This window comes from Sciurus vulgaris (genome assembly GCF_902686455.1).
Source record: "Sciurus vulgaris genome assembly, chromosome: 8".
Classification (NCBI taxonomy): domain Eukaryota; kingdom Metazoa; phylum Chordata; class Mammalia; order Rodentia; family Sciuridae; genus Sciurus; species Sciurus vulgaris.
In genome coordinates, this window is record NC_136468.1 from 5,879,328 (window position 1) to 5,904,402 (window position 25,075).

General features: G+C 43.4%; 1 protein-coding gene across 8 annotated transcripts in view; it reads left to right on the forward strand.

Moving 5' to 3' along the window:
• PRKAG2 (protein kinase AMP-activated non-catalytic subunit gamma 2) overlaps window positions 1-25,075 on the forward strand; it is a 263,046-nt gene that overhangs the window by 231,206 nt on the left and 6,765 nt on the right. For 7 of the 8 annotated variants that reach the window (XM_079151047.1, XM_079151046.1, XM_079151048.1 and 4 more), the window contains 7 exons: window positions 14,825-14,906; window positions 15,910-15,968; window positions 17,543-17,588; window positions 19,513-19,567; window positions 20,699-20,825; window positions 23,535-23,700; window positions 24,094-24,131. In XM_079151047.1, the coding sequence (XP_079007173.1) occupies window positions 14,825-14,906; window positions 15,910-15,968; window positions 17,543-17,588; window positions 19,513-19,567; window positions 20,699-20,825; window positions 23,535-23,700; window positions 24,094-24,131 (573 nt within the window). Of the gene's footprint in view, window positions 1-14,824; window positions 14,907-15,909; window positions 15,969-17,542; window positions 17,589-19,512; window positions 19,568-20,698; window positions 20,826-22,734; window positions 22,862-23,453; window positions 23,495-23,534; window positions 23,701-24,093; window positions 24,132-25,075 lie in introns of those variants that run through there. The other variant, XM_079151049.1, reaches the window with a different exon arrangement.

Sequence of the window (25,075 nt, forward strand, 5' to 3'; positions counted from 1 at the left end):
TTAAATTCCTCCTCACAGTTAGAACCTATTCCTACACATACTTTCCAGGTGTCTGCAGATAGAAGTAGCAAAATCTTACAGATCTTGCCATGCATCAGCCGTGTCCTGCTCTGGAACCCGTCCCCAGGACGCAGTCAAGGGTTGTGAAAGCTGGCCGGTTGTCTTGAGATGAGTGAGTGGCCCGTGCAAGGGAGTCTGCCTGTGGGACCTTGCACCAGGTTTCCTCCACACTGGAGAGCGAGCCAGTCCCACTCCCACAGGAGGCTCAGGAGTAGCTTCAGAATTCAGGCATCTCAGCTTTGTTTAAGTCCATCCCCTCGTCCCTGTGTCTGGTACAAAGGTCCCACTCGTTCACATTAAAACCCAGACTTCATACATGCCAAGACTCGAAGCCATCTGCAATGTGCAGAACTACATTTGTGTTTTATTTGGAAGCATCAGCCCTTTAGCTGTAAGAAACGAGACTCTTCAGGGCTACTATAGGCTGTGTGGTTTTCTGGCCAGGACTGCCGCGGGTCCATGCCCTGAGCTGCGCAGCATCTCTGCCTGTGCTCCAGCACAGTCACGGGAATCCATCCCACATCAAGTCCTTGGTCCTTGGTCTGCCTCAGTGCCTGGTACAGCAGCCACTGCAGCCTTGGCCCCCAGTTCTCCAGGGGGCACCAGCACAGTCACAGTTGAGGTTTGTTTAGTCACGACGCCACAGCATGCCTGGATAATAGGAATCTGGTTTCCCACTGAGAAAGAGCTTAGCCCTGTGTCCAAGCTAAGGACAGGACACCAGTTGCAGATGCTCTCGTTCTGGGAGCCACTCCTGGTGCCAAGTCACCTAGCAGCCAGGGACGGAAGCCACACAAGTTCTTTGAACAGGATGACACAGAGAAATGTTAATTGGGTACATCACAACCTCTTAAGGCCATGTTCTCAGAGTTTGGTTCCCGGACCCGGCAGCTGAACATAAGCCAGGAATTGGTGAAATGCAGATTTGGGGGCCCATTTCAGTCCCAGGGAATCAGACACTTGGAAGTGAGGCCCAATGACGTGTTTACCTTTGCTCCCTCCACTCTGAGGTTTCAGACCACTGTTCTGAGGTGTCGTGGAGGGAAGAGGGGTCCTGGGGCATGCCTGTGACTGCTGCTTGTGTCTGAGTGGGAGTGAGGAAGCTCATTAGCCACATCATAGAAAATGACAGACTGGATTCAGTGCTGCTGTGGGAAGAAAATAGGTGCCAAATAACACAGCAGAGCAGGCAGGCAGGAAGCCCGCAGGCAGCACACAGACAGGAAGGAAGCCCCTTGCTCATTCAGCTTTGCATCCCTTGCTGGCCTTCTTTATTGTTGGAGCCTAAAACAGAGCCAGCTGGCAGTGCTGACACGTGGTCTGTGAATTCCCAGCATCAGAGTTAAGTTGGAGGAGTGGGCTTGGAACTCAGCAACTGGAACAGGAGAAAAGGAAGAAAAATCCCTTTTCCTTCCAGATAAACTCAGCAGTTTAGAGAAGAATGAGTGAGTGATTCTAAAAGATGACACTTTAAGAATTTTGAGAGGCCCAAAGCAGATAAAATTTCATAATAGAATCATCACATCCTGGAATTATGGGAAAGCATTAAAAATTAAATAGCCCTTCCCTGACAATGGCAGTATGATTGGTGGTTTTTTTTTTTTTTTTTCTTTTTCTTTCTTTATTTTTTTAAGCAATGCTCTACAAACAATAGCTTTATTTTTTAATAAACTTTTTAGTTTGGAGTAGTTTTAGATTTACAGAAACATTGCAAAGATAATACAGAGAATTCTCATATACCCCAAACCAGTTTATTTTTCATATCATTTTTGGGGGACTGAACTCGAACACTCAACCACCGAGCCACATCCCCAGCCCTATTCTGTATTTTATTTAGAGACAGGGTCTCACTGAGTTGCTTAGCACCTCGTTTTTGCTGAGGCTGGCTTTGAACTCGAGATCCTCCTGCCTCAGCCTCCCTAGCCGCTGGGCTTTCAGGTGTGTGCCACTGTGCCCAGGCCATTTTTGATATCCTAACATTAGTATGGTATTTATCTGTTACAATTAATGAACCAATATTCATGCATTATTGTTACCTAAGAACATACTTTATGTCATTTTTCTGTTCAAGGATGCCCTCTAGGTTCCTCTGTCATATTTAGTCGTCACGTCTTCTTAGGTTCCTCTTGGTTGTGGCAGTTTGTCAAACCTTGTTTTCAGTAGCATGATGTTTTTGAGGAGAATTGGTCCCAAATTTTGCAGAATGCCCTCTATTGAGATCTGCCCGGTGTCTGTCATGATCAGACTGGGGATATAGGTCTGGGAAAGGAAAACCACATCTCAAGAGTGCTTGCTACCCACTGGACTTGTCACTCTGGGCCTTGATCCTCTGGCTGAGGTGCTGTCAGATTCTCCACCACGAGGTCATCCTGTTTCTCCTCCTTTCCAATGTAGTCTAGTTGAAGCTCCTATGCAGAGCCTGACCTTAGGGAGTGGGAGTTAGGGTTCCCCTCCTTATAGCAGAGTAAGTTGGTGGGAATTTTTCTGCAAGGGACATGTGTGTCATCTTTCCTGTTTACTTATTTATTCAACTGTTTATTTACTTCAATATGGGTTGGACAATATACATTTTTTAAAATTTATTTTTATTGTAAACAAATGGGATATATGTTTCTGTTTGTACATGGAGTAACAGCATACCATATGCATAATCATATATTTACATAGGGTAATGATGTTTGATTCATTTTGTTATTTTTGCCTCTCCCCACCCCTCCCACCCCTCTTTTCCCACTATACAGTCCTTCCTTCCTCAATTCTTGCCCCCCTCCCACCCCCCATTATGTGTCGTCATCCGCTTATCAGCGAGATCATTCATTCTTTGGTTTTTTGAGATTAGCTTATCTCACTTAGCATGATATTCTCCAATTTCATCCATTTGCCTGCAAATGCCATGATTTTATTATTCTTTATAGCTGAGTAATATTCCATTGTATATATGTACCACAGTTTCTTTATCCATTCATCAGTTGAAGGACATCTAGGTTGGTTCCACAATCTGGCTATTGTGAATTGAGCAGCTATGAACATTGATGTGGCTGTATCTCTGTACTGTGCTGATTTTAAGTCCTTTGGGTATAGGCCAAGGAGTGGGATAGCTGGGTCAAATGGTGGGTTCATTCCGAGTTTTCTAAGGAATCTCCACACTGCTTTCCAGAGTGACTGCACTAATTTGCAGTCCCACCAGCAATGTATGAGTGTACCTTTTTCCCCACATCCTTTCCAACACTTATTGTTGCTTGTATTCTTGATAATCACCGTTCTGATTGGGGTGAGATGGAATCTTAGTGTAGTTTTGATTTGCATTTCTCTTATTACTAAAGATGGTGAACATTTTTTCATATGTTTGATGATTGCTTGTAGATCTTCTTCTGTGAAGTGTCTGTTCATATCCTTAGCCCGTTTGTTGATTGGGTTATTTATATTCTTGGTGTACAGTTTTTTGAGTTCTTTATACATTCTGGAAATTAGTGCTCTATCTGAAGTATGAGTGGCAAATATTTTCTCCCACTCTGTAGGCTCTCTCTTCACGTTGCTGGTAGTTTCCTTTGCTGAGAGAAAGCTATTTAGTTTGAATCTATCCCAGTTATTGATTCTTGCTTTTATTTCTTGTGCTATGGGAGTCCTGTTGAGGAAGTCTCATCCTAAGCCAACAAGTTGAAGATTTGGACCTACTTTTTCTTCTATAACATGCAGGGTCTCTGGTCTGATTTCAAGGTCCTTAATGCATTGTGAGTTGAGTTTTGTGCAGGGTGAGAGATAGGGGTTTAGTTTCATTCTGTTGCATATGGATTTCCAGTTTTCCCAGCACCATTTGTTGAAGAGGCTATTATCTTTTCTCCATTGCATATTTTTGGCACCTTTGTCTAGTATGAGAAAATTGTATTCATTTGGGTTTGTGTCCGTGTCCTCTATTCTGTACCACTGATCTACCTGTCTATTTTGGTGCCAATACAATGCTGTTTTTGTTACTATTGCTTTGTAGTATAGTTGAAGTTCTGGTATTGCGATACCCCCTGTTTCATTCTTCCTGCTAAGGATTGCTTTAGCTATTCTGGGTTTCTTATTCTTCCAGATGAATTTCATGATTGCTTGCTCTATTTCTGTGAGGTACATCATTGGAATTTTAATTGGAATTGCGTTGAATCTGTATAGCACTTTTGGTAGTATGGCCATTTTGACAATATATAATTCTGCCTATCCAAGAACATGGAAGTTCTTTCCATTTTCTAAGGTCTTCCTCAATTTCTTTCTTCAATGTTTTATATTTTTCTTTGTAGAGATCTTTTACCTCTTTGGTTAGATTGATTTCCCAAGTTTTTTTTTTTTTTTTTTTTTTGAGGCTATTGCAAATGGAGTTGTTTTCCTCATTTCCCTTTCAACTGTTTCGTCGCTTGCATATACAAATGCTTTAGATTTATGCATGTTGATTTTATAGCCTGCTATTTTGCTGAATTCATTGATGAGGTCTAGAAGTTTTCTGGAGGAGTTTTTTGGATCCTCTAAATATAGAATCATGTCATCAGCAAATAGTGACAGCTTAAGTTCCTCTTTTCCTATTCGTATCCCTTTAATTTCTTTAGTTAGTCTGCCTAATTGCTCTGGCTAGAGTTTCGAGGACAATGTTGAATAGAAGTGGTGAAAGAGGACGTCCCTGTTTTGTTCCCGTTTTTAAAGGGAATGGTTTCAGTTTTTTTCCATTAAGAATGATGTTGGCCATGGGCTTAGCATAAATAGCCTTTACAATGTTCAGGTATGTTCCTTCTATCCCTATTTTTTCTAGTGTTTTGAGCATGAAGGGGTGTTGTATTTTGTCGAACGCTTTTTCTGCGTCAATTGAAATAACCGTATGATTCTTATCCTTAAGTCTATTGACATGATAGATCACGTTTATTGATTTACGGATGTTGAACCATCCTTGCATTCCAGGGATGAACCCCACAACAATATACATTTTAACTAGGCACAGTGGCACATGCCTGTAATCCCAGAAAGGCTGAGACAGGAGGATCACAAGTTCAAGGGCAGCTTCAGTAATTTAGTGAGGCCCTAAGCAATTTAGCAAGACCCTGTCTCAAAATAAAAATAATAAAAAGGATTGGGGGTGTAGCTCAGTGATAGATCACCCCTGGGTTCAATCACCAGGGGGAAAAAAAGGAATATACATTTGATACTTGGTATTATAGTGCAGTACTACTTTATTTTATTGTTTAAATTATTGCAGACAGTGTGTGTGATAATGCCAGTGAAAGAAAAAAATAATTTATCCAAATAAGTGACTGTTTGCCAAAAAACTAATTTCTAAAAGAACATGTGGAAAATATAGAATGAAGAGCACATAATTAAAAGTGAATTAAAAGAAGGCTATAGAGGGCTGCTCAGTATAATCTTAGTTTGAGATTTAAATCAGAACGCACAAAGGCAAGAGGGTGCTTGGTTATTTTCAAAGCAAGAAACAAAGGGAAGAGCTGGTCGTGTTCAAGATTGCTGCTGCTGCTGCCAACAGAATGAAACCCTTGGGCTCCAGTTGTGCCTTTGTCATTATCAAGGAAAATCACCTTCAAACGGAAAAGGTAAAATACACCGCGATTAACAGAAAACGGAGCCCAGGAGAGGTTAGAGTTTGCAGGAAAAGGCCATCTACACAAGCCACGTCTGCTTTCTACTCAGATGAGTCACGTTCTAGTGCAGTAGGGGAACCTAGGAGGCTATGGGACATGGTGACGTGAGAGTCACTGTGGAAACGGGTCAGACAGGGAGGAGAGAGTCCTCAGGTAGCCAGAATGGAACCCATCATGAGTTCACACAGACTCGAACACTCACGTCCAGGGACCAGCCCTGCCTCTCCAGTTTCGACTGTTGCATGGATGTGGCATATCTGGATCTCCCAAGACCCTTGGCAAAGCCCTCTCAGAAGAATGTTGACATCTCGGTCGGCCCAGCACGGGCTTTCTTGCTGCCGTGGATCCCTCCTGGGGCCGTTTCCACGTCCGTTCCACCACCTCGGAGTTCAGCCCTCGCCCGTGCAGGTGTGCCAGGCCAGCCCTTCACCCAGGCCCACGCTGTGTGCACACCTCTGCTTCCACAGCCAGGGGCGGCCGGCCGCGTGGCCTTGGTGCAGGCAGGCTCCGGAGACCGGTGGTGCGAGGGCTCTGCGGCGTCCCTGCCGGCTCCCCCTTTGCTGCTTCTCTGCTCCTGTGGCAGGCTCTGCCTCCTGGGCCCAAACTGAGAAGCCGGCTGCACCCAGGGTGCCCGCACTCTCAGCTCTTGAACATTTGGAGCAGTGACTCGAACCTTGACCCTGTTGGTGGTGTCATCTGGCTTGTGGATGACTGGAAATGTGGAGGGGGAGCTAATATCATCAACGCCTGGAGAGATTCCTCAGTAAGCTCCATTATTCTTAGGACCAGTTCATATGATTTGCAGCACAGAGGAACAGCAGCATTCCAGTGTTCCAGAGAAGAATGTCCCGGGCCGCGAGCTTGGGGGGCGCGGCGTGTGCACGCAGGGCCCGCCCCAGCAGGCTTGTGGTGGGCGCTTGCCTTCTCACTGGGACAGAAGGCCGGCGGTGGCCAACTCAGGAGTTTTCAAAATACATTAAATAGAATGTTACGTGCAAAGCAGTTTATGGTAAAAACAGCAGTCTCTTGTACCTGTTCCTCACTGCCATGCCCCGTTCCCCAGAAGCAACCCCTTAGGCAGTAGGCTAACCTCAGGCTCACAGTCAGTACATAGCGCATCCCAAGAAAAGATGCCTGGCGCTCATTACTTGAGATGGGAAATATCACTTACACTGTGTATAGATTCCATAATGGAAATTGTTTTTATTTAGAATTTTAAGGCATCATTTCATTACTTCTAGCTACCAGTTTGTTAAGATTTCTATCCTTTATGTGTGATTTTATATTTTAGTTTATCCCTCTGAAGCTTTTGGGCTTTCCACTCATCGTGCTGCGTGTGCAGTGTGCCTTTGGAATCTAATGCTTGCTGTTCATTTCTCTGTTCCTTGTATTATTTCTTCAACAGTTTTCTTCCTACTGCTTTCTTTTTGCAGCTCTTAGACTTGCTCTCCCTGATCTGATCTTCACTAGTCCTATCTTTTAAAAAAATCTCTGTCGTTTTGTGCTTCTTGGAAGATTTATTTTTAACCCTTCTAGTGAGGTGTGTGTGTGTGTGAGAGAGAGAGAGAGAGACAGGGGCGGGTAGACTTCTGTGACTGCAGCATTGAGAGTCTTGTGTGGCTCCCCATTCTTGCTGAATTAAGAGGGAGCACTAACAGCAGTGTGGGTGCACCGTGCTCACAGGTGGGCTTGGCAGCATCCCTCCAGAGCGCAGGCCAGCCGTTGTTCTCACTGAGAGCCCCAGGTGTTGATGACCTTGCATTTCACATCTGGAGCAGTTCAGTTTCTCCAGAAGCTAATAATGAAGATGGGCAGCTGTGTTGTCACCTGAGCCGAAACACTCTCCCTGATCGGTTCCCAGCCGCCACTGCCAGGGCCCCCTCCTTGGCTCTTCCCGTCCTGCAGAGGTCAGCCTGTGCCTGAGCTCCTGGCTCTCCAGCCCTTCCCCACAGGGCTCCACAGTGTGGCCCCTTCCTCTTTGTTCATCAGCACACTGTCTGCCTTCTGTCTTGCATAGCATTCGGGTACAAAGTGGCTCCTCATCCATTGTATTTCTGACTTATGCTCCCTGTAGTTGAAGGAAGACTTTTTTTGTGTGTGTGGTGCTGGGGATTGAACTCAGGACCTTGTACTTGCAAGGCAAGCACTCTACCAACTGAGCTATCTCCCCAGCCCCTGAAGGAAAACTTTTTAAGAGAAACTGTCACCTAAGGACTCACAAGTGCAACTCCAGAAGTAGCAGTTAGGTCCCAAGGGAGTAGAGGGGGGAGGGAATGGCGATTTTGATTGGAGTAGCTTTGTTGTGGAGCTAGAAGTTAAAGGTGAGCTGCATTCAGTAGGCAAAGTCAAAGGTAAGTTCACCGAAGAGGAAGGAGCCCTGTGAGCAGTGCAGCCAGGTGTGGCCCTGGGGGGAGGCTGGGGCTGGGTCATAGAGGGTCTCGACTGATTAAGAAGTGTTATACAGAGAGTGGAAGCCATTGGGCATTAAATCCACCTGACAAGCTTTGATGTGGAAAATTTAGCAAGGATCAAATTGGAAGTTTTTAAAGAACTTTCATTTTTCATCAATATTAATTTTTAAAGCTTCATAGTCACCTTAGTGAAAACCAGAGTAAAACCGTTAGAAAGCAGCAAAGCATCAGAGAAACCAGCTCCTCCATTTTTTTGAAACACAGATACACTGCCTGGCATTCGACTGCCAGAATCCCTCTGAGCAACTTGGGACTGCTTCCGATTCTAAAAGATCATCTCTGTATTAAATTTTTTATTTCCCATATTTATTAAATTTTTTATTTTCCCATATTAACAATCATATTTGGTTGTTTGAAAATCCTCTTAAAATGTAAATTCTAAAAATGATAACAGTCTGAACAAATTGCATTTCAGTTGAAAAGAAAGAAATGTGCAAAGACGCCCCAGAGGTTTTCTCTGCAGATTAAGTTAGAACGAGATTACGCCAGTTCTCTGTGCTGCTTATTGGTTGACTGGCAGCACCTGTGCCTTCTGTAATCATGGAGAACTTTCCCAGGATGATTTCACGTTGCTCACAAGCAACCCCCGTGTTAAGCCATGTTAGGCACTTCTTTGTTGTGTTGGACCACAGGCAGCAAAACTGCTGGGTCAGCAGCATGGTCACTGTGCGCTCATTGTCCCTCTGCAAGGTGCTGTGTGTGCCTCGTGCACTTCAGAATATTACGCTGGGTCTCTGAAGGAAGAAAGCGGGTCTTCTTCCTTGAATATGACAGGTCAGCAAGTGGTGTGGGTGATTTTTTTTTTTTCCTGGTCCTAAAGATTGGACCCAAGCCGTGGATGTGTTGGGCAGGTGCTGTACCACTGAGCTCACCCCCAGCCCTCGCACCAGTGAAATTAAAACTGTAAATCTTCCACTGTCAGCTTCTGGTCTAATCAGTACCGGATGGAAAATTAAAGCGTTGGTTGGGGCGCCTAGCCTTGGGTACGGTGCTTCAAACCTTCACACACCTCCGATTTAACCCACCCAGCAAGCCTTCAAGGAAAACGTTATCTGTCAGTTCCACTTAATAACAGGAATCGGGGCTCCAGGTAACTGAGCCAGCATCACATGACTCGAGGCAGCCTGGAGCCCGCTCATCAGCAGAGCGCTGGTGCTTGAGATGAGCAGAAACTGTGGGATGTTTTGTGTATTACTTCAGTGTGAGAAGTGCAGGGGTGTGGTGATTGCATGGAGGTCCACACTGAGCAAGCTGAAGTCCAGCATGTCCAGCCCTGAGCCCACGGCAAGACGAGGGACACGAGGCCTCCCTGTCCCTCAACATCTGGCTGTTCTGCCTTCCCTTGCAGGATCAATGCCACTTGCCACTTGAGATCCTTAACCTCCTCCTGAGCCTTAAACCATGGCTCCGCTGGGGGTTTCCCCCACAATCCCTGCCCTGACCTGTGTGGCATCAGCAGTGATCTCCTCCCAGAACACACGTTTCGTGCCTTCTGGGCGTTGATGGTCTCGTTTGCCATGCTGTGGGGCCGCTGGTTTTGTGTTGTTTACAGGACCTCGAGACGTTTTGTAGTTTTGCAGCAATTAGGTTGTTAAGAGTTTTCGGGTAACAGAGAAGTTATCATGGGGAAATAGAAATCTTTTTGTGATTCTGAAATAACAGTCATTTTATTTTGAGAGCAAAAAATTAAGCCCCTGCTTACATTGGTATCATTTTTAACTTGAAATTTGATGAGCACGTCTGTAAGCATGGAAGTATTCATTAACATATTCTGGAACTAACAGGGTGTAGTTGCACATGCCCATAATCCCAGCAACTGCAGAGACTGAGGTAGGAGGATCGCAAGTTCAAGGCCAGCCTTGGCAATTTTGTGAGGCCCTAAGCAACTTAGTGAGACCCTATCTCAAAATAAAAAATAAAAAGGACTGGGGATGTAGCTCAGTAGTTAAAGTATTCCTGGACTCAATACCCAGTCTTCCCCCCAAAAAACAAAATCTGCTGAATGTATGTGTGATCATTTGTACAGAGTATAAACATTAAATATCAAGATCAAATATCAAAATATTAGCAAATAAAGCTAACAGCAATACTCCCCCTGCCCCTGGGGTTAATTACTGAACCTTCTGATCAGGTGTTCTTGTTTATTAAAGTCCATGGTGCTCAGCCATTTGTGACTCAATGCCAACCCCTAGACAGGATAATCTTTTCCAGAAATTTGTATAAATGTGTACCCAGAGGGAATGCTTCCTTACTTGGCTCTCACAGTCAGATCATTCAACTCATGGCCGCAGTAGAGAAGGCCTCTCCTTGATAGGGCCCCTGAATGGCTCGTAATTCCTGCATTAACGGTGATCACATCTTGCCATAAGTGCCTGGAGTGTCGTCTGAGTGGTCCACCTGGTGTCCTCACCACTGTGGTGGCTTGAAGCCCAGCATTTTGCTGTGCAGTGATGGGGATGTTTTTGATTTTTCTTCTTATTTCTTCTTTAGTCCTCCTTTCCTTGTCTTCACTTAATTTAATGAACCTTTTTCTCCGTTTCCTCTTCGCTGTTAGTTACGCATTCTTTGACTGACCTTCTAGAGGCTGCCTTGTCCATCACGGTAGCATCTGCCTGGCACCGCTGTCCCCTCAGGATGCTTTACCTCCCGAAAGCAGAGCAGAGCATCTTCACGCAGCCCCTCTCCTGCTGTGCGCATCTCTTCCATTTGCTTTGCCTCTGTACCGGCCGTCTGCCCGTGGGGTGGGTTTCTGTTGTTTGCAGCGGTCCACACTTGCTTTGTGCCTGCCCACGTGCCTGCCCTCCCCTGGTGTGCCTCGCTCCCTCCTGCAGTCCTCTGCAGCTCTGGAGTCGCCTCCAGCATGAGGGCCCCCTCAGGTACTACGCGCAGTGTGGCCAGTTGACAGTTCCCCCAGCTTCTGTTCATCTGAACAGCTGTATTTGCCAGTGCCTCTAAAGAGTGTGTTCCCTGGATCTGCATGCCAGCTGGCAGGCCGGCAGGGCCATCAGACTCTTTCTGTCACCTTCTGACTGTCATAGTTTCTGTTGCAAAGTCAACCATCTGTCTGATCCTTGCTCCTTTGAAAGGTAATGTATCTGGCTGATTTTTTATCTCTCTGCCTGAGATTTTGGCACCTTGTCTATGATGCGCTCAGGTGTGTTTATCCTGCCTGGAATTTATTTGGTCTTCTTGGATAGATTCTAGTTTTCTGTTGAAATTCATGTTTGAGGATGATTTGGAAAATACCCTCAGGAAAATTCCAGAATGAATGTGGATCACAGTCCCTGTGTGTCTTTTCTGGAGAATTTGCTCCTGAATCTTGCCTGTGTTGCTACAGGCCACCACCTCAGTAGCGTCCAGATCTCTCCTACGGCTTGTATGAGCTGTTTTCAACTGTTTCATTTTGGCCAAATGTGCAACTTTCTAGAGTAACTTTTCAGTTGTCATGATCATTTAAGGTTTTATGAATAATCCTAAAGAATGCATATAATAATGATTTTTTTCCCTGCCTCATGATATTTTGAAGAAAATAATTTGTGGTTTTAAAAGATGCCCTGCCATTCTAATTAGATGCCTATTTCAATTAGAAAAAGAAAAATAAGCTAATCAGATAGTCAGTGTGTTAGAATCTATTTATAGGTGACTTTTCCTCCATAGTCTTTTATATTGATTTCTAGGGCCACAGAGAAGGATTCCCCAGGTATCCCCATGTAGAAATCTCAGAGCATTCAAATGGACACACCATCCTGAACACCATAGAGGTAGACAAATAGGCTGAACAGCTTTGTGATGCTCAACATAGGTGTGGCTCAGAAGTCCTTTATCAATTCATAAATGTCGTTGAGTTACATTTCTCTCCAGCACTGCTGGGCTGGCACTGCTTACCCCCTCTTTCCTGCCCTCTGCTAGTTCACTAAACTAAGAGAATCCCTCCTGTATTGAGGGCACAGTACGGGGCTGGGTTTCGGTAAGTGTGCAGAGTAATTGGTGAGTTCCTTCTGACCGTCAGAGATCCTTCTTGTGTAGGTAAACCAGGCGCATACGTAGTTCTACAGAAAGGCAAGATGTGTCACAATAAATGAATAAGTAGCTGCCACATTATTAGACCTAGAGTCTGCTTTACGCTCCTGTAATTGTTACCCATTTCCTTCACTAGTAGATTAAGAACAGTTTAATGTAGTGGATAAGAAGAAAGCCATTCTCTTTTAGTTTAAAAAAAAAAAAAAAAAAAAAAACTACAACATAACATTTTTTAAAAAGAAACGCACATTTTATTGTCCCAGCTCCTTAATGTAGCAGTTTTAATTATTGGCTTGCTTCTTTTGGATCTTTTCCATTCTACATATTTTATAGAATTACCATAATATATCATTTTATACTCAGCATTTTTCATTGTCAAACTTTTTAAACTTGAACATAGTCTTCATAATAGACGATTTTAACCACTGCTAGGTGTGTTTTTCTCATTGGTATGCTCATATTTTAACAAGCTTTCTTTTGTTGGGTGGGTATTTTTTTAGGTCTCACTTTTTAAAATATTTACGTGAGCTGTCTTTTCAGGAATCCCACTCCCAAAAGTAACGCAGCAGAGAAGCCACCGCACAGTAGGCAGTCGGAACATTTTTAGTTCTTTTTCCTCACTTTCTCTCTATTTTACATCCACATCCCCGTCTTTCCCAGCACTGGGACTAATACCCAGGAGCACTTACTGCTCAGCTACACCCCAGCCCTTTTCATTTTTTATTTTGAGACAGGTTCTCACAAGTTGCCCAGGCTGATCTTGAACTTGGGATCCTCCTGCCACGGCTTCCTGAGTAACTGGAATTACAGTGTGCACTGCCAGGTCCAGCTTTTGAGTTTTTCATTTATTTTATTTTTTGGTTCTTTTTAGTTATACATAACATTAGTATTCATTTTGACAAAATTATAAAAGCACAGAATATGATTTCCTCCAATTTAGCCCCCAGTGCTTCCTCTGTCCCTCCCCTGCTCCCTCCCCCATTCCCTTCCTTCTAGTCTACTGACTGATCTTTATGTTAATTACTTACAGTTTTTTTTTAGTGTCTTGTGGATGTATGTGACAGTGAGTTTCACTGTGATATATTCACATGCATACATAGGAAAGTTAGATCAAGCACATTCCAGTGTTCTTCCTTGTCCCATCCCTCTTCCCTCCTCTTCAGTCCCCTTTATTCATTCCACTGATCATTCTTCTATCCTCTCCTGCTTAATTTTTGATTAGTTTCCACATATCAGAGAAAACATTTGACCTTTGACTTTGGGAGATTGGCTTATTTTGCTTAGCATGATAGTCTCCGTTTCCATCCATTTGCCAGCAAAAGTCATAAAGTCATTCTTTATGGCTGAGTAATGCTCCATTGTGTATATAAACCATATTTTCTTTATCCATTCATCTGTTGAAGGGCACCTACATTTAATTCATCATACCAACTGTGGTTATATAAAAACTTTTCGTGGTTCCATCAGTGGTTTTATAATAGCAATTATTAGAAGCTAAAACTCCACAAACTGTTGACTTATTTTGGCAGCTGTGTTAGTCAGCTTTCCATCACTGTGATAAAAACACCTGAGATAAACAACTTATAAAGAGAACAGGTTTACTTCTGGCTCACAGTTTCCAAGGTTTCAGTCCTTGGCCCTGTTGCTTTGGGCCTGTGGCAGTGCAGCACATCATGGTGGAAGTCGGGGGCAGAGTAGGTGTTCACCTCTTTGTAGTTGGGAAACAAAAAGACAGGAGGGGAAAGGAGGGGCCCGGGTTCCATTATCCCTTCAAGGGCATGCCCCCAGTTTCTAATTCCCTACACCAGGCCCCACCTGCCCCTGTGTCTTCCATTTGCTGGCAGCAGCATGGGCCAGGGACCAGGCCTTCAGCACATGGGCCTTTGGGAGACCTTGAGGGCCCACCCTGCAGCAGCAGCTATAAATGATGCTTTAAATCCCTCTAGTTTTTATTTCTTGTGTTATTGATAAAATTGAACCATTTTCCTTATTTGCGCTGCGTTTTGTATTTAGAGGTTCGGTTCAGCACTGAGCTTTCACTGTTAATGAGTTGTGTGTGTTACCGTAGAGTGTCCCACAGGGCGTTCATCATAGGGCTGGATGGGACTCTTGTTAGCCAACTCTGAACAGTGCCTGACCTGTAACGGGCACCACGGAGTGTCTCCAGGGAGTGAATGCGTAAGTACGTTTTATCTTTAGACCTCTTTTTTTTCGCCCTTGGGGAAATGAGAATGTTTGCTTGTTTGTTTTGTTATTGAGCATATTAAAAAACAATTTTCATTCCAAGTCATCTGAGATAACTTCAGTATTTTCAAGGAATTATTAATCACATATAGGAGAAATTTGACTAATTATTTTGTATGGCTTTAATTACATGAAGTCTTTATGTTAACAGAAAGTCTTCAGTTACACCAAGGAGAAGAATTGAAGTTAACTCTGTTGTTGCAGTTGCAAAAAGCAACCTGCAGCCCCTGTGTGTTCCTAAGTATAATGCAAGCAGACTTTTACTGATAACGTTCAGTTATTTTCAGCTTGTCAGACTGACAGAACCTGCCATCACAGCGGACAAGAGTGCTGGAACTCGGGTTGGAGGTGGTTCTCCTCCAGCAGGTGGCCATCCCAGCTCACGTCCTTCCTCTCCTTTTTCCCTAGGTCAAGAAGGCCTTCTTCGCCTTGGTGGCCAATGGTGTCCGGGCAGCGCCACTTTGGGAGAGTAAAAAGCAGAGTTTTGTAGGTGAGCAGGACGGGCCTGGGGGAGTCTGAAATGGGAGGAACCTCAGTGCAGACAGCTCGGGGTGTGCAGGGCGCCCGTGGGGTTCAGCGGGTGTGCCTGTTGCTGGATTTCAGGACGCTCTCGCTTTTGCACACGGGTGAGGCAGGGCAGCCAGTAGACTCAGATCACTGTTGTACCTTCATTGGATTCTTTTGGTGATGTCGTTTTCTTATAAGGTAGCAATTTTTCGGCACTCTGAAGCGCTTATGTGCCTTCGTCCGCCTGGGAACAAGAGCCCCCCCCCAAGCTGCAGACAGACCATGCGCTGCCCTAGCTCCAGGGCCTAGCTCTGCTCCCACCACTGCTCAGCTCCTCCTCGAGGGGCAGATGGCAGCGCCTGAACGCAGTCCGTGCCTTCACTGCGTCACGGTGGGGCATGTAGAAACCGCGGGCAGCTTGCAGCTGTGGCCCGGGAAGCACCATGGAGGGCAGCGGCACCGTCCTGTTCAGCAGATGGTTTTGAAATGGCCATGTCTGCTTCCACCTAGAGGATAATCCCCTCAGGGAAGAGGGTCGTGTCTTCTTCACCCTGGGGCGCATAGTAGGCACACAGCAAATGTCTACTCCCTCCTAAACAGTTTTGTTCACAATGGAAAACCGTCTCAGCGCTCCCAGAAGGGTCCTATGCTCCTGAAGCTGTTGCTGGGGATTCTTTTTCTTATTTTATTAGACCCTGTCTTAAAATATTTTAGATCATTTAGCTCTTTTTTTGATGTTTTATGACAATTGACAAGTTTTCTCTCATTTATTTTCCAAATACTCTCATTCCATTGTTTAATTTCAGCTAGAATTATATATCTCATTAGGCAGAGAAAATACATTAATAGAAAATGTATTAACCTGTGCTTAAGATCTTTAAGGTGTGTTTTATTAGCTTTTCTAGTAAATATTAGAGGTTCACTTGCCATTTAAATTTTCCTTGTATGTGCCATAGTTTTGTTTTTAACACGATTCTTTGTTCCAGGAATGTTAACAATCACAGATTTCATAAATATACTGCATAGATATTATAAGTCACCTATGGTAAGTGGCTGTTTTATTGATTGGAGCTGTGTCTGTCTGTCTGGGGAGGGGGGCGTATTTTAAGATTTTTGGTACGGGGTGAGGTGGGGTGGTGGTTATTTCACATGGATGAAGCTACTCACCCCCGTGCAGAGCCAGCCTACCTCAGTCACATACTTGCGGCTTGCAGCAGGTGTGCTCAGGAGGGCCGGAAGGAAGTAGCTGTTGCACTCTGCTCTCAGGGTTCCTCAGGTCAGCAGGCCCTAAGTCTGTAAGGCTCACTTACAGAATAGACGCTGCTTAAGCTCCAAAGGCATCCTGTGGCAGCAGGGTGCTGAGTGTTGGCTGGGCTGGGTGCAGGGACACTGCCCACCACTCTTGTTCAGGGGTTCAAACAAGCAGGGCCTCACACCTGAGATAAGGTAGCCAGAGAGTTTATCTTTGCAGGGCTGTTAATGTGCATAGAGCTTGATGCAATTTCCCCAGCAATTTCATGTACTTTATGGTTTTAAAGGAGAAAAAAGAAAGTAGAGATTAAAATTGAAAAAGCACTCAGTGTTGACTTTTTCCTGCCAATGAAGGAAAGACCTGCTCCAGCTAATGTTGGTAAGTGGCAGAGCCCCCTGAGCCTGCCTCCGCTGTTCTGCTAATGTCTCCTCTGAAAACCGCTGGCCTTTGGCAGACAGTGTGACGTTCATGATTCCATCAGCGTGGTTTTGGGTCTTTTTGTGAGTGTGAGGTGGGGCAGAGTTGGGTACTTTATCACTAGCACTCCATGGGGTATCTAAAAGGTACAAGTCGATCCCATTACTGGTGTTTTTAAGTGTGATGGTCAGTTGTCCAGCAGTCAGGCATCCTTAACAAGGGCAGACGACCTGAGAGGCATGTGGGCTTTGACTTCGTTGTGTGAACATGTCAGAACGCTCTTACACACACTAGGGTCGTCACTGGGCGGTTGTCCTATGCCAGACACGTGTATGACTCATTGCCTAGAATGCCGTTGTATGGCATTCCTGTGTAAAGTACAATGGTGAGTTTCTCCATAAGACGGACTCGCAGAAGGAAGTTTTGCTGAGACTATAAATACTCTGTTTTATGTCACGTGACATTCTGATTTCTTGAACAGTACCATGTAGGTTAATACCAGGTGTCCTTGTATTGGTCATATTGTTGCTTTTCAATTAGGAAAATCAGCACAAGTATGGTATTTTATGTTGTTGTTGTTATATTTTCCACTACTGGGGGTGGAACGGAGGACCTTGCCCATCTCGGCAAGTGCTCTACCACCGAGCTGTATCCCCAGCCCACAAGGATGATTTTTAAATGGTTGGAGTTTGATAAAGTACAGCCAAATCCCATGTGACAAATCTTAGCAGTAGTTCTTAAATCAAAATTTTTGAAAAGCAGTTAGGTCTAAATATAAAGCCCATAGTTTTTCTTAATACTTAGATACATATTTTTCTCCATACTTCCCCTCATTTTCTAATTATAAACAGAAAATGCCTTTAGAAAAGCTATGTCATTTTCCAAGTAGTTTATTTGTTCCTGTATTGTATATGTTAACATTTGTAAATAAGAATTTTTCTTATTTGCAGGTACAAATTTATGAATTAGAGGAACATAAGATTGAAACATGGAGGGGTAAGCACTACCGGGTGCTAAAAATCTTTAATATCTGGGAGAAAATGTTAAACTGAGTGTGTGAAGTTTGCTTTGCTATCACACATCCTTTTCTCTCTCCATAATAATAACACAGTAGTGAAAACACTCTCTTCATTTTGTAAGTCTGCCATCCCAACTGCAGGGGCTGCCTGTTCTGGTAACGGGTGTAGCATGCCCACGAAATCCAGGCCTTGCACTCGGTCTGGGGATGTAGAGGGAGGGAGTGACCCTGAAGCCAGCCCCCAGACACGTGCCTCTGTACAGAAAACGCTCCAAGGACCTGCCAGACCTTAACAAAAGCGAGGGTCTGTTCTGACTTAAACTTAATTGTTTCTTTCCAAATTATGGCAAAACAGAACAAGTAAACCTTGAACTCTGTAAATGGTTTGGATCAAAAGCCAAGGAAATTACCCCAGGAAACCTATCTTTTGTCACATTGAAATTCACCCTTTTCAATAATAACGCTTTTTTGCAGTGGAACCATTTTTTAAATTCTTGTTTAGTGATTGCAAATGAGTCTTAATTAACTCATGAGTGAATGGTGGGGCAGGCAGAGTGTGGGATGGGAATGAGAGGACCCAGACTGAGTGGCATGGAAGAGCCCTGGATGGAAATGGAGGGCCAGCTGGGCATGGTGGCTCATGCCTCTAACCCCAGTGAATCAGTAAGGCCCTGAAAATTTAGCTAGACCCTGTCTCAAAAGTAGAAAGGGCTGGAACTGTAGCACAGCTGTAACGTGCCCCTGGGTTCAGTTCCCAGCACCCACTCCCCAAAAAAGAAAGAAAAGAAATGGAAGGAACAACCAAAGGAAAATTTAAATTCAAAATTAAATAGTCTGGGCTAGGGTTGTGGCTCAGTGGTTGAGCGCTTGCCTAGCATGTGTAAGGCACTGGCTTTGACCCTCAGCACCGCATATAAATAAATGAATAAAGTGAAGGTCCATCAACAACTAAAAAAAATTTTTTAGATATAAAAAATTAAGTAGTCTGAATTTGCACTTCCCATAATATGCTTAATAGAATACACAACTTTTGTAACTGAGAAATCTGAACATTGCTAGATGTCTCAGAAACTTTGTAGGCCCTTTTAATCCCATATGAGTTAGAAGTTTTGTTGAGTGATGTTATTTTGATTTATTATGGCTTTCTCAATCCAAGCTGAATGAATTAAGTCAACATGGAATCCATATGGCCTATTATGAAATGATTATGTAACTTAACACCAGGACCAATAATTCTTATCAAATAATACTTTACAAGTACTGTTGACCAAGGTTTAAGTGTATTTACCTATTTCATACATGCTATTTGACAGTAATAATAGTGCCAGGGTATTTTTAACTGCCTTCTGTGTGCATACCTTGGGAAAGCAAATTAATTACAGTTAATATCTTTACAAAGAAAATTTCTGTTTGCCAGAAAGATTCCCAAGATTCAGTAGGTTTTGAGCATTAATTTAGTAAAATGAAACAAGAACATTCAAAGAGCAAAGTTAATTATTCACTGATTTTATTTTATAACTTATGAAAATTGGCTTTAAAGGATTCTGTAATGCTTCATTTCTTGAGGGTAATTTTAGGTTGATAGCATTCAGTGACCTCTACTGGTATTGCTCTTTTATCAGATTTCTTGATTTTTTTTCCCCCAATGTTATAACTATCTATTAAAATCCTGTTTTTAAATACTTAATTTTTCTTCAAAGGCAACATCCAGAAAATATTCAAAGTTGCTTAAAACAGCCATACCTGTGATTAACAGAATAGTTTAGATTTCTTTTGATGTAGATTTCAATGTAGATTTTTAATTCTTTAAATTATCTTTAAACAGAAGGGTATTTGAATTTCTGTGATAATTGCAAACAGCAAATATGTTACTAACTGCATATTTTCTTTCTATAAATACAGAGCTTTATTTACAAGAAACATTTAAGCCTTTAGTGAATATATCTCCAGATGCAAGGTAAACGTATAGTTTTTTTTTCCCCCTTACTTCAGTGTATCTGTTTTATTACCATGTTAGATAAATAGAAGCAAACAAACAAAATGTTCTCCGCTCTAGATGGGGTCAGTCTCCCTAACTCCAAATCTGAGTTCACAAAGTTAGGGACATGAGAAACCCCAACCACTGTTGGCCATGGGGCTGACGTGGACTGGCAGATGGTCACAGCACTCGATTCTGAACATCCAGGCTTCCTGCACTGGGTCGGTGTAGGGAGCTGTCAGTCACCGAGTCCTGGTCTCACCCCACCCTGCTGGGGCAGTCCAAGAGGACAGAGCCTGGGAACAGCATAGAAACAATCCCAATTCTGATCCAGGTCAGAACCATCCTGGAAGGTTTGCATCAAAAAGGATAGTCTAGAAGACATTTTTAAATCTCAAGAACACTAGAGAGAAAAGGTAAAATGTTTATTTTATTATCTCATTTCCAAATCTTAACAGGAAGATACACCCAACAGCCTTCTTGGAGCCAGTCATAGGGGAGGCAGTGAGTAGCACAGAAGGCAGCTCCACCCAGTCCGACTGGAGGCAGAGCCTCAGTCACCAGCTCCCACCCCGGGAGCCCGCCGGCCAGCCTTGCCTCTGCAATCCCTGGTCTCTTAGCTCCCCGAAGGACTGTGGTCTGCCCTGATCCAGGTCACTAAATACACTGCTAAAGAATGTTCTCCTACAGACTTGAAGCTAGCACTTGTGTTTGAGATTTATTAACAGATTGTGAAAAACTAAAATTTACTGTGGTCTCCAGATTAAAACTTGTCCATGGGCTGGGGATGTGCCTTAGTAATAGAGCATTTACCTGGCATGCATGAAGCCCTGGGCTCCATCCCCAGCTCTGGGGGGGGGAAAATATCATAATACTGTTTTAAGTTGATGAACCTTTTATGATGATACTGTAAAAACTCTGGAAATGGGCTGGGGAGATAGCTCAGTTGGTAGAGTGCTTGCCTTGCAAGCACAAGGCCCTGGGTTCGATCCCCAGCACCGCAAAAAAATAACAAAACAAAACTCTGGAAGTGCTTTAAAGCTGGGGTGGTCCAAAGCTTTCTGATTTTTCATTAAAGCCTCCTAACAACTTTAACGGCTTTTCCCGCAGCCTCTTCGATGCTGTGTACTCGTTGATCAAAAATAAAATCCACAGATTGCCAGTTATTGACCCTATCAGTGGGAATGCACTTTATATACTTACCCACAAAAGAATCCTCAAGTTCCTCCAGCTTTTTGTAAGTAGTATTTAGTGTTTGTAAAGACATAGTTGCATTTACTTCAATAATTCATTTCAAGTAAATTGGCTTTTGTTACTCTCAGTAGTAGATTGCTAGTTTTGAGGTCTCCTCTTCTAAACTTTAGTTTTTCAACTTAACTACTATTTGAATTGTACATTCTGAAAGTTGATTTCAATTAAAAAGCAATCACCTTCAAGTACAAGTACTGAAATAATAAAAACACTTGGAATTCTCTACCTAAATTAGAACATTTTATCTCCTAATACCCAAGGGGAGGTAACTGTTTACAAGTCAGTCTAATTAAGGACTGGTGTACACGATAAACTGAACCAGTGTTTAGGGCAAAAATTGCTTCATGATACTTTTATTGGTGTCATGGTTCAAGAATCATGTTCAAAAAATACCATCCCTGAGGTTATCTTCTTATAAACTGCAGCAATAATAGGAAATCCCAAAGCAAATAAAATTTTGTCAAGAGAATACCATGTTGGTCCAAATCAGGCCTTTATTATCTATTGGTTTTTCTCCGTGGCATCTGAAATTAGCTGGTCTCATAATCATCCAAAACCTGGAACCTCTTTGGTCAGCAGTATGAAAAGAGGCTCAGAAGGGAGACAGTGTGCCAGGAAGCTTCTCTGCTCCCCTTTATTACTGGCACTAAATTTAATTACCAAGAATTGTCAGATCGATCCATCGGGTGGCATTGGTAGTTCAGAAGAGGTCATCGAAAAGTTGGTTTTTTTCTAAGGAACATAGTAGATACGAAAAATCTACTTCCAAGTAGCACCTCTACTTTCTTCTCCGCTGTTCAATGTAGAAAGTCCAAATTGCATCTAGTGCAATCCATCAGCTGACCAAGCTCCTCCTCCTGGAAGTAACCTGGAAATATCTTGTCCATGCAGCCAGTCTGTATTTTAATAGTCTGTGTATATAAATTACAGTTCATGGTTAAATAAATGCTATGAAATAAGGAAGGAGAAGAATAATTTACAAAAAAAATAAATAAATAAACAAAAACATGAAGTTCAGTAGACAGTCCAGGAAAAAAGAATGAGGAACACACTGACATTGTTTATCAGTTTGTGATCTGGGAATGGGCAGCCTTGTCATTTAGGTCTTGCAGGAACACAGAGTGTGGGGTGGAGGGATGCATTTTCAGGCTGCACGTGTCCCAGTCTTGTAGCTTATCTAGTCCTTAAGAGTTCTATTCTGAAATGTTAACCACAAGAGCCACTTGCTCCTGGCTCTGGGCTAGCACTTCACAAGCTCAGCTGCCACCCACTAGCTGTGTATTTTTTTAAGCCCATTTTGTAAGTGATACCACTAAGCACGGTGCAGTGTCTTGGCCAGGGTTCGTGTCTGGTAGGTGGCAGCGCCAGCATGCACGCTGAGCACTCCACTTCTACAGCCCCTCTGACACCGTCTGCTGGCCCTGTGAGGTTGGGCACAAGGGCGCCTGGCCCAGAGATGCCCAGAGATGCCCAGGAGAGCTGGGTTGCAACCCAGGAGTCTTTCTAGGCCCATGCCAACCGTGGTGTCATACCACACAGGAGGACACGTGTGAGAGTGTCCCTTTGCAGAGCTAGGTCAGATTTTTCCCTTCTTATAAAACTAGAGGAGGTTGCCCCTGCCCAGTACTGCCTTTTATTTGGGCCAATATGGTAATTAGAATCATGCCACTAGAATATTCAGCTAGAGGTTCTCAGATAAAATGTGGAATTTAAATAAAGAAACCTCAGGACCTGATTTTTACTAAATTGATGAGGTCATATTCTGAGAAAAGGTAGTATTACCCTTCAGGATATTTGAAAATCAACTCAAGCCTAGAGTCTAGAACAGGGCTACCTATGTTGAGATGGGCTAGATGACCTAATAGGTCTTTCTTTTTTTTTCTCTAAATTTCTAGGATTCTCATGATTTGAATATTGATGAACTCTTTGACTTGAACATTTTGTTTCTTCTAATTGTTCATCTTTTCCTGATAATTATAAGGTACACCAGGAGGATGGAATCAACTGTACCCTTTATAAAAGGTGGATCTTTGAAACCATAGACCTTACTTTGTTATGTCAAACGTGATCCTAGACTTTTCTCTTCTGACTTATCCCTCCTCCTTGAAAACTGCCCATGGAAAGGAACATTGATTTTTAAGGGTTCTGTTAATTCTGTTCAACTGGCTAGTTCTGTGTTCCTAATAGACAAAAACTGGAGTCCTCCAGGAGTAGTCAGTGTGTGGAGTGGGTGGAGTAAGGACCAGCCAGGCTCGGTGCCTGGGTTTGCAAACCGTGGGTTCTTCACAGACGTTAGGTAGCACCACCAGCATGGCCAAAGAGTTTAATGTGAATGATTAAGAATAAGCGTTCCATTCTTGGTGGCTTCCAAGTCTTAATTTCCCTAGTAAAGCTGTTGTTCCCTTCGTCTACCCACTTTTTCAATGAGTAAATAGGAGAAATGTTAGTGTTAAAATGCTCTGAATATTTTACTGCATAAAGATTAGCATAGATGTGAAGGATAGACCTGCAAGTGGTTTGAATGAAAGGTACATTCTGTTGTGTAACTTGTTCATGTTAATTGAGACATCCAAGCAGATTGTTAGAAAAGGCAACTTTAATTTATCGGACATAGTTTTCCATACAGATCTGGACTTTTGAACATCAGAAGGGTTTGTGGTGGTTCTGGAACGTCTGCGTTTGTCTCCCTGCCTAGATGTCTGATATGCCAAAGCCCGCCTTCATGAGGCAGAACCTGGACGAGCTCGGAATAGGGACGTACCACAGCATCGCCTTCATCCACCCAGACACACCCATCATCCGCGCCTTGAGCATATTTGTGGAAAGACGGGTGTCCGCTCTGCCTGTGGTGGACGAGTCAGGTCTGTGTGACTGTCCCCACGGAACTGCAGTCCCTTTTTACCTCCTCAGGGCAAAGTACAGGAGATGCGGGGAGTGAACTGGCAGATGCGGTGTGTGCATTCAGCACCAAGGAGCTCTCAGAAGATAAGGGTCTTAAACTAGTTTATTTTCATAGTTTCACTACAATATGATTTCATGTCCCTCTTAAAATAGACACAGTCTTTGTTCCTAATGGACAAAAACTGGAGTGCTCCCAGGAGCAGCCAGGCCACGGAGGTGGGTGGAGCGAGGACAAATGGGTGGCAGCTCAGACAAGCTTATCAGTGCTTAATCCCGAGTAACTACCTACTTAAGACTGATTTTAAATGAGTTCTTTCTGTTCCTATTTTTCTAACACATATTTTCATTTTTAGGAAAAGTCGTAGATATTTATTCCAAATTTGATGTAATTGTAAGTATTTTTAATTTTTAAAACCTTTTAGAACACATCTTCAGACCTACTCATTTAACCTATTTTTATGTTTTTCTCTTGTTCCCTAATAATTCCTAACTTCTTTGAGGATGAAAATGCTAGAAAATTCCATAGACTCCCCATGGTAAAGACTTCATATTCATTGGCTTAGCCATGAATCGTATGTTAGTGCACAGAAGTATGTTGCACTTGTCTTTTCAACAAAAGACCAACCTGTCGCTGTGGCGTGTGTGTTGAAATGGCCATCTTGCCCCATGGGGTCATGCTGCATATAGGCCTGTGCTCAGTACCAAATGCACCCTCCTGCTTGCTGACTGGGAGCTACTGTTCGAAACAGGATTGCAAGTGAATTTTTATTAAATAGACTTAAGTCAAGTCCTGAGTTTGAATCCTGATTTAATTCTCCTGGGTTCACTGTTAATGCTGTGTCTTGCCATTTGCAGCTCTTTTCTTTCCACTTACTCTAAGGAATTTGACACTGTTTCTAAAAAAGGGAACAGATACTTTGATTGCCCTAACTGTATACACCATGTGTGCTATAATCCTTTTGCATCCTTCTTGAATCTTTTGGTTCATCCTATTCTGTTTAACATAATAAACATCTAAAATATGTTCATTAGAATTTTGGTTGAATGGGACCCACTAAAATTAAGCAGAGCCCTGAGACACCATTGGGCTTTATGAGACTTGACCTCTCAGGCCTGTTCTTCTGTTCTTCTCCCATAATCCTTTGCCATGGATGGAGCCTCCCCACCCCCCACCCCCCAAAAAAAACCTTCCTGGCAAAAGCCTTGTTCTCTGGAGAGCTCATTGGGAAAGTTTATCAATGCAGGTTCCCCACCTCTGTGGCACTTGTCACCCTTTACAAATGTTAGTCCTCTCCTCAAAAGATGTTGCCCAGGCACAGCATAGAGCAGTCAGGG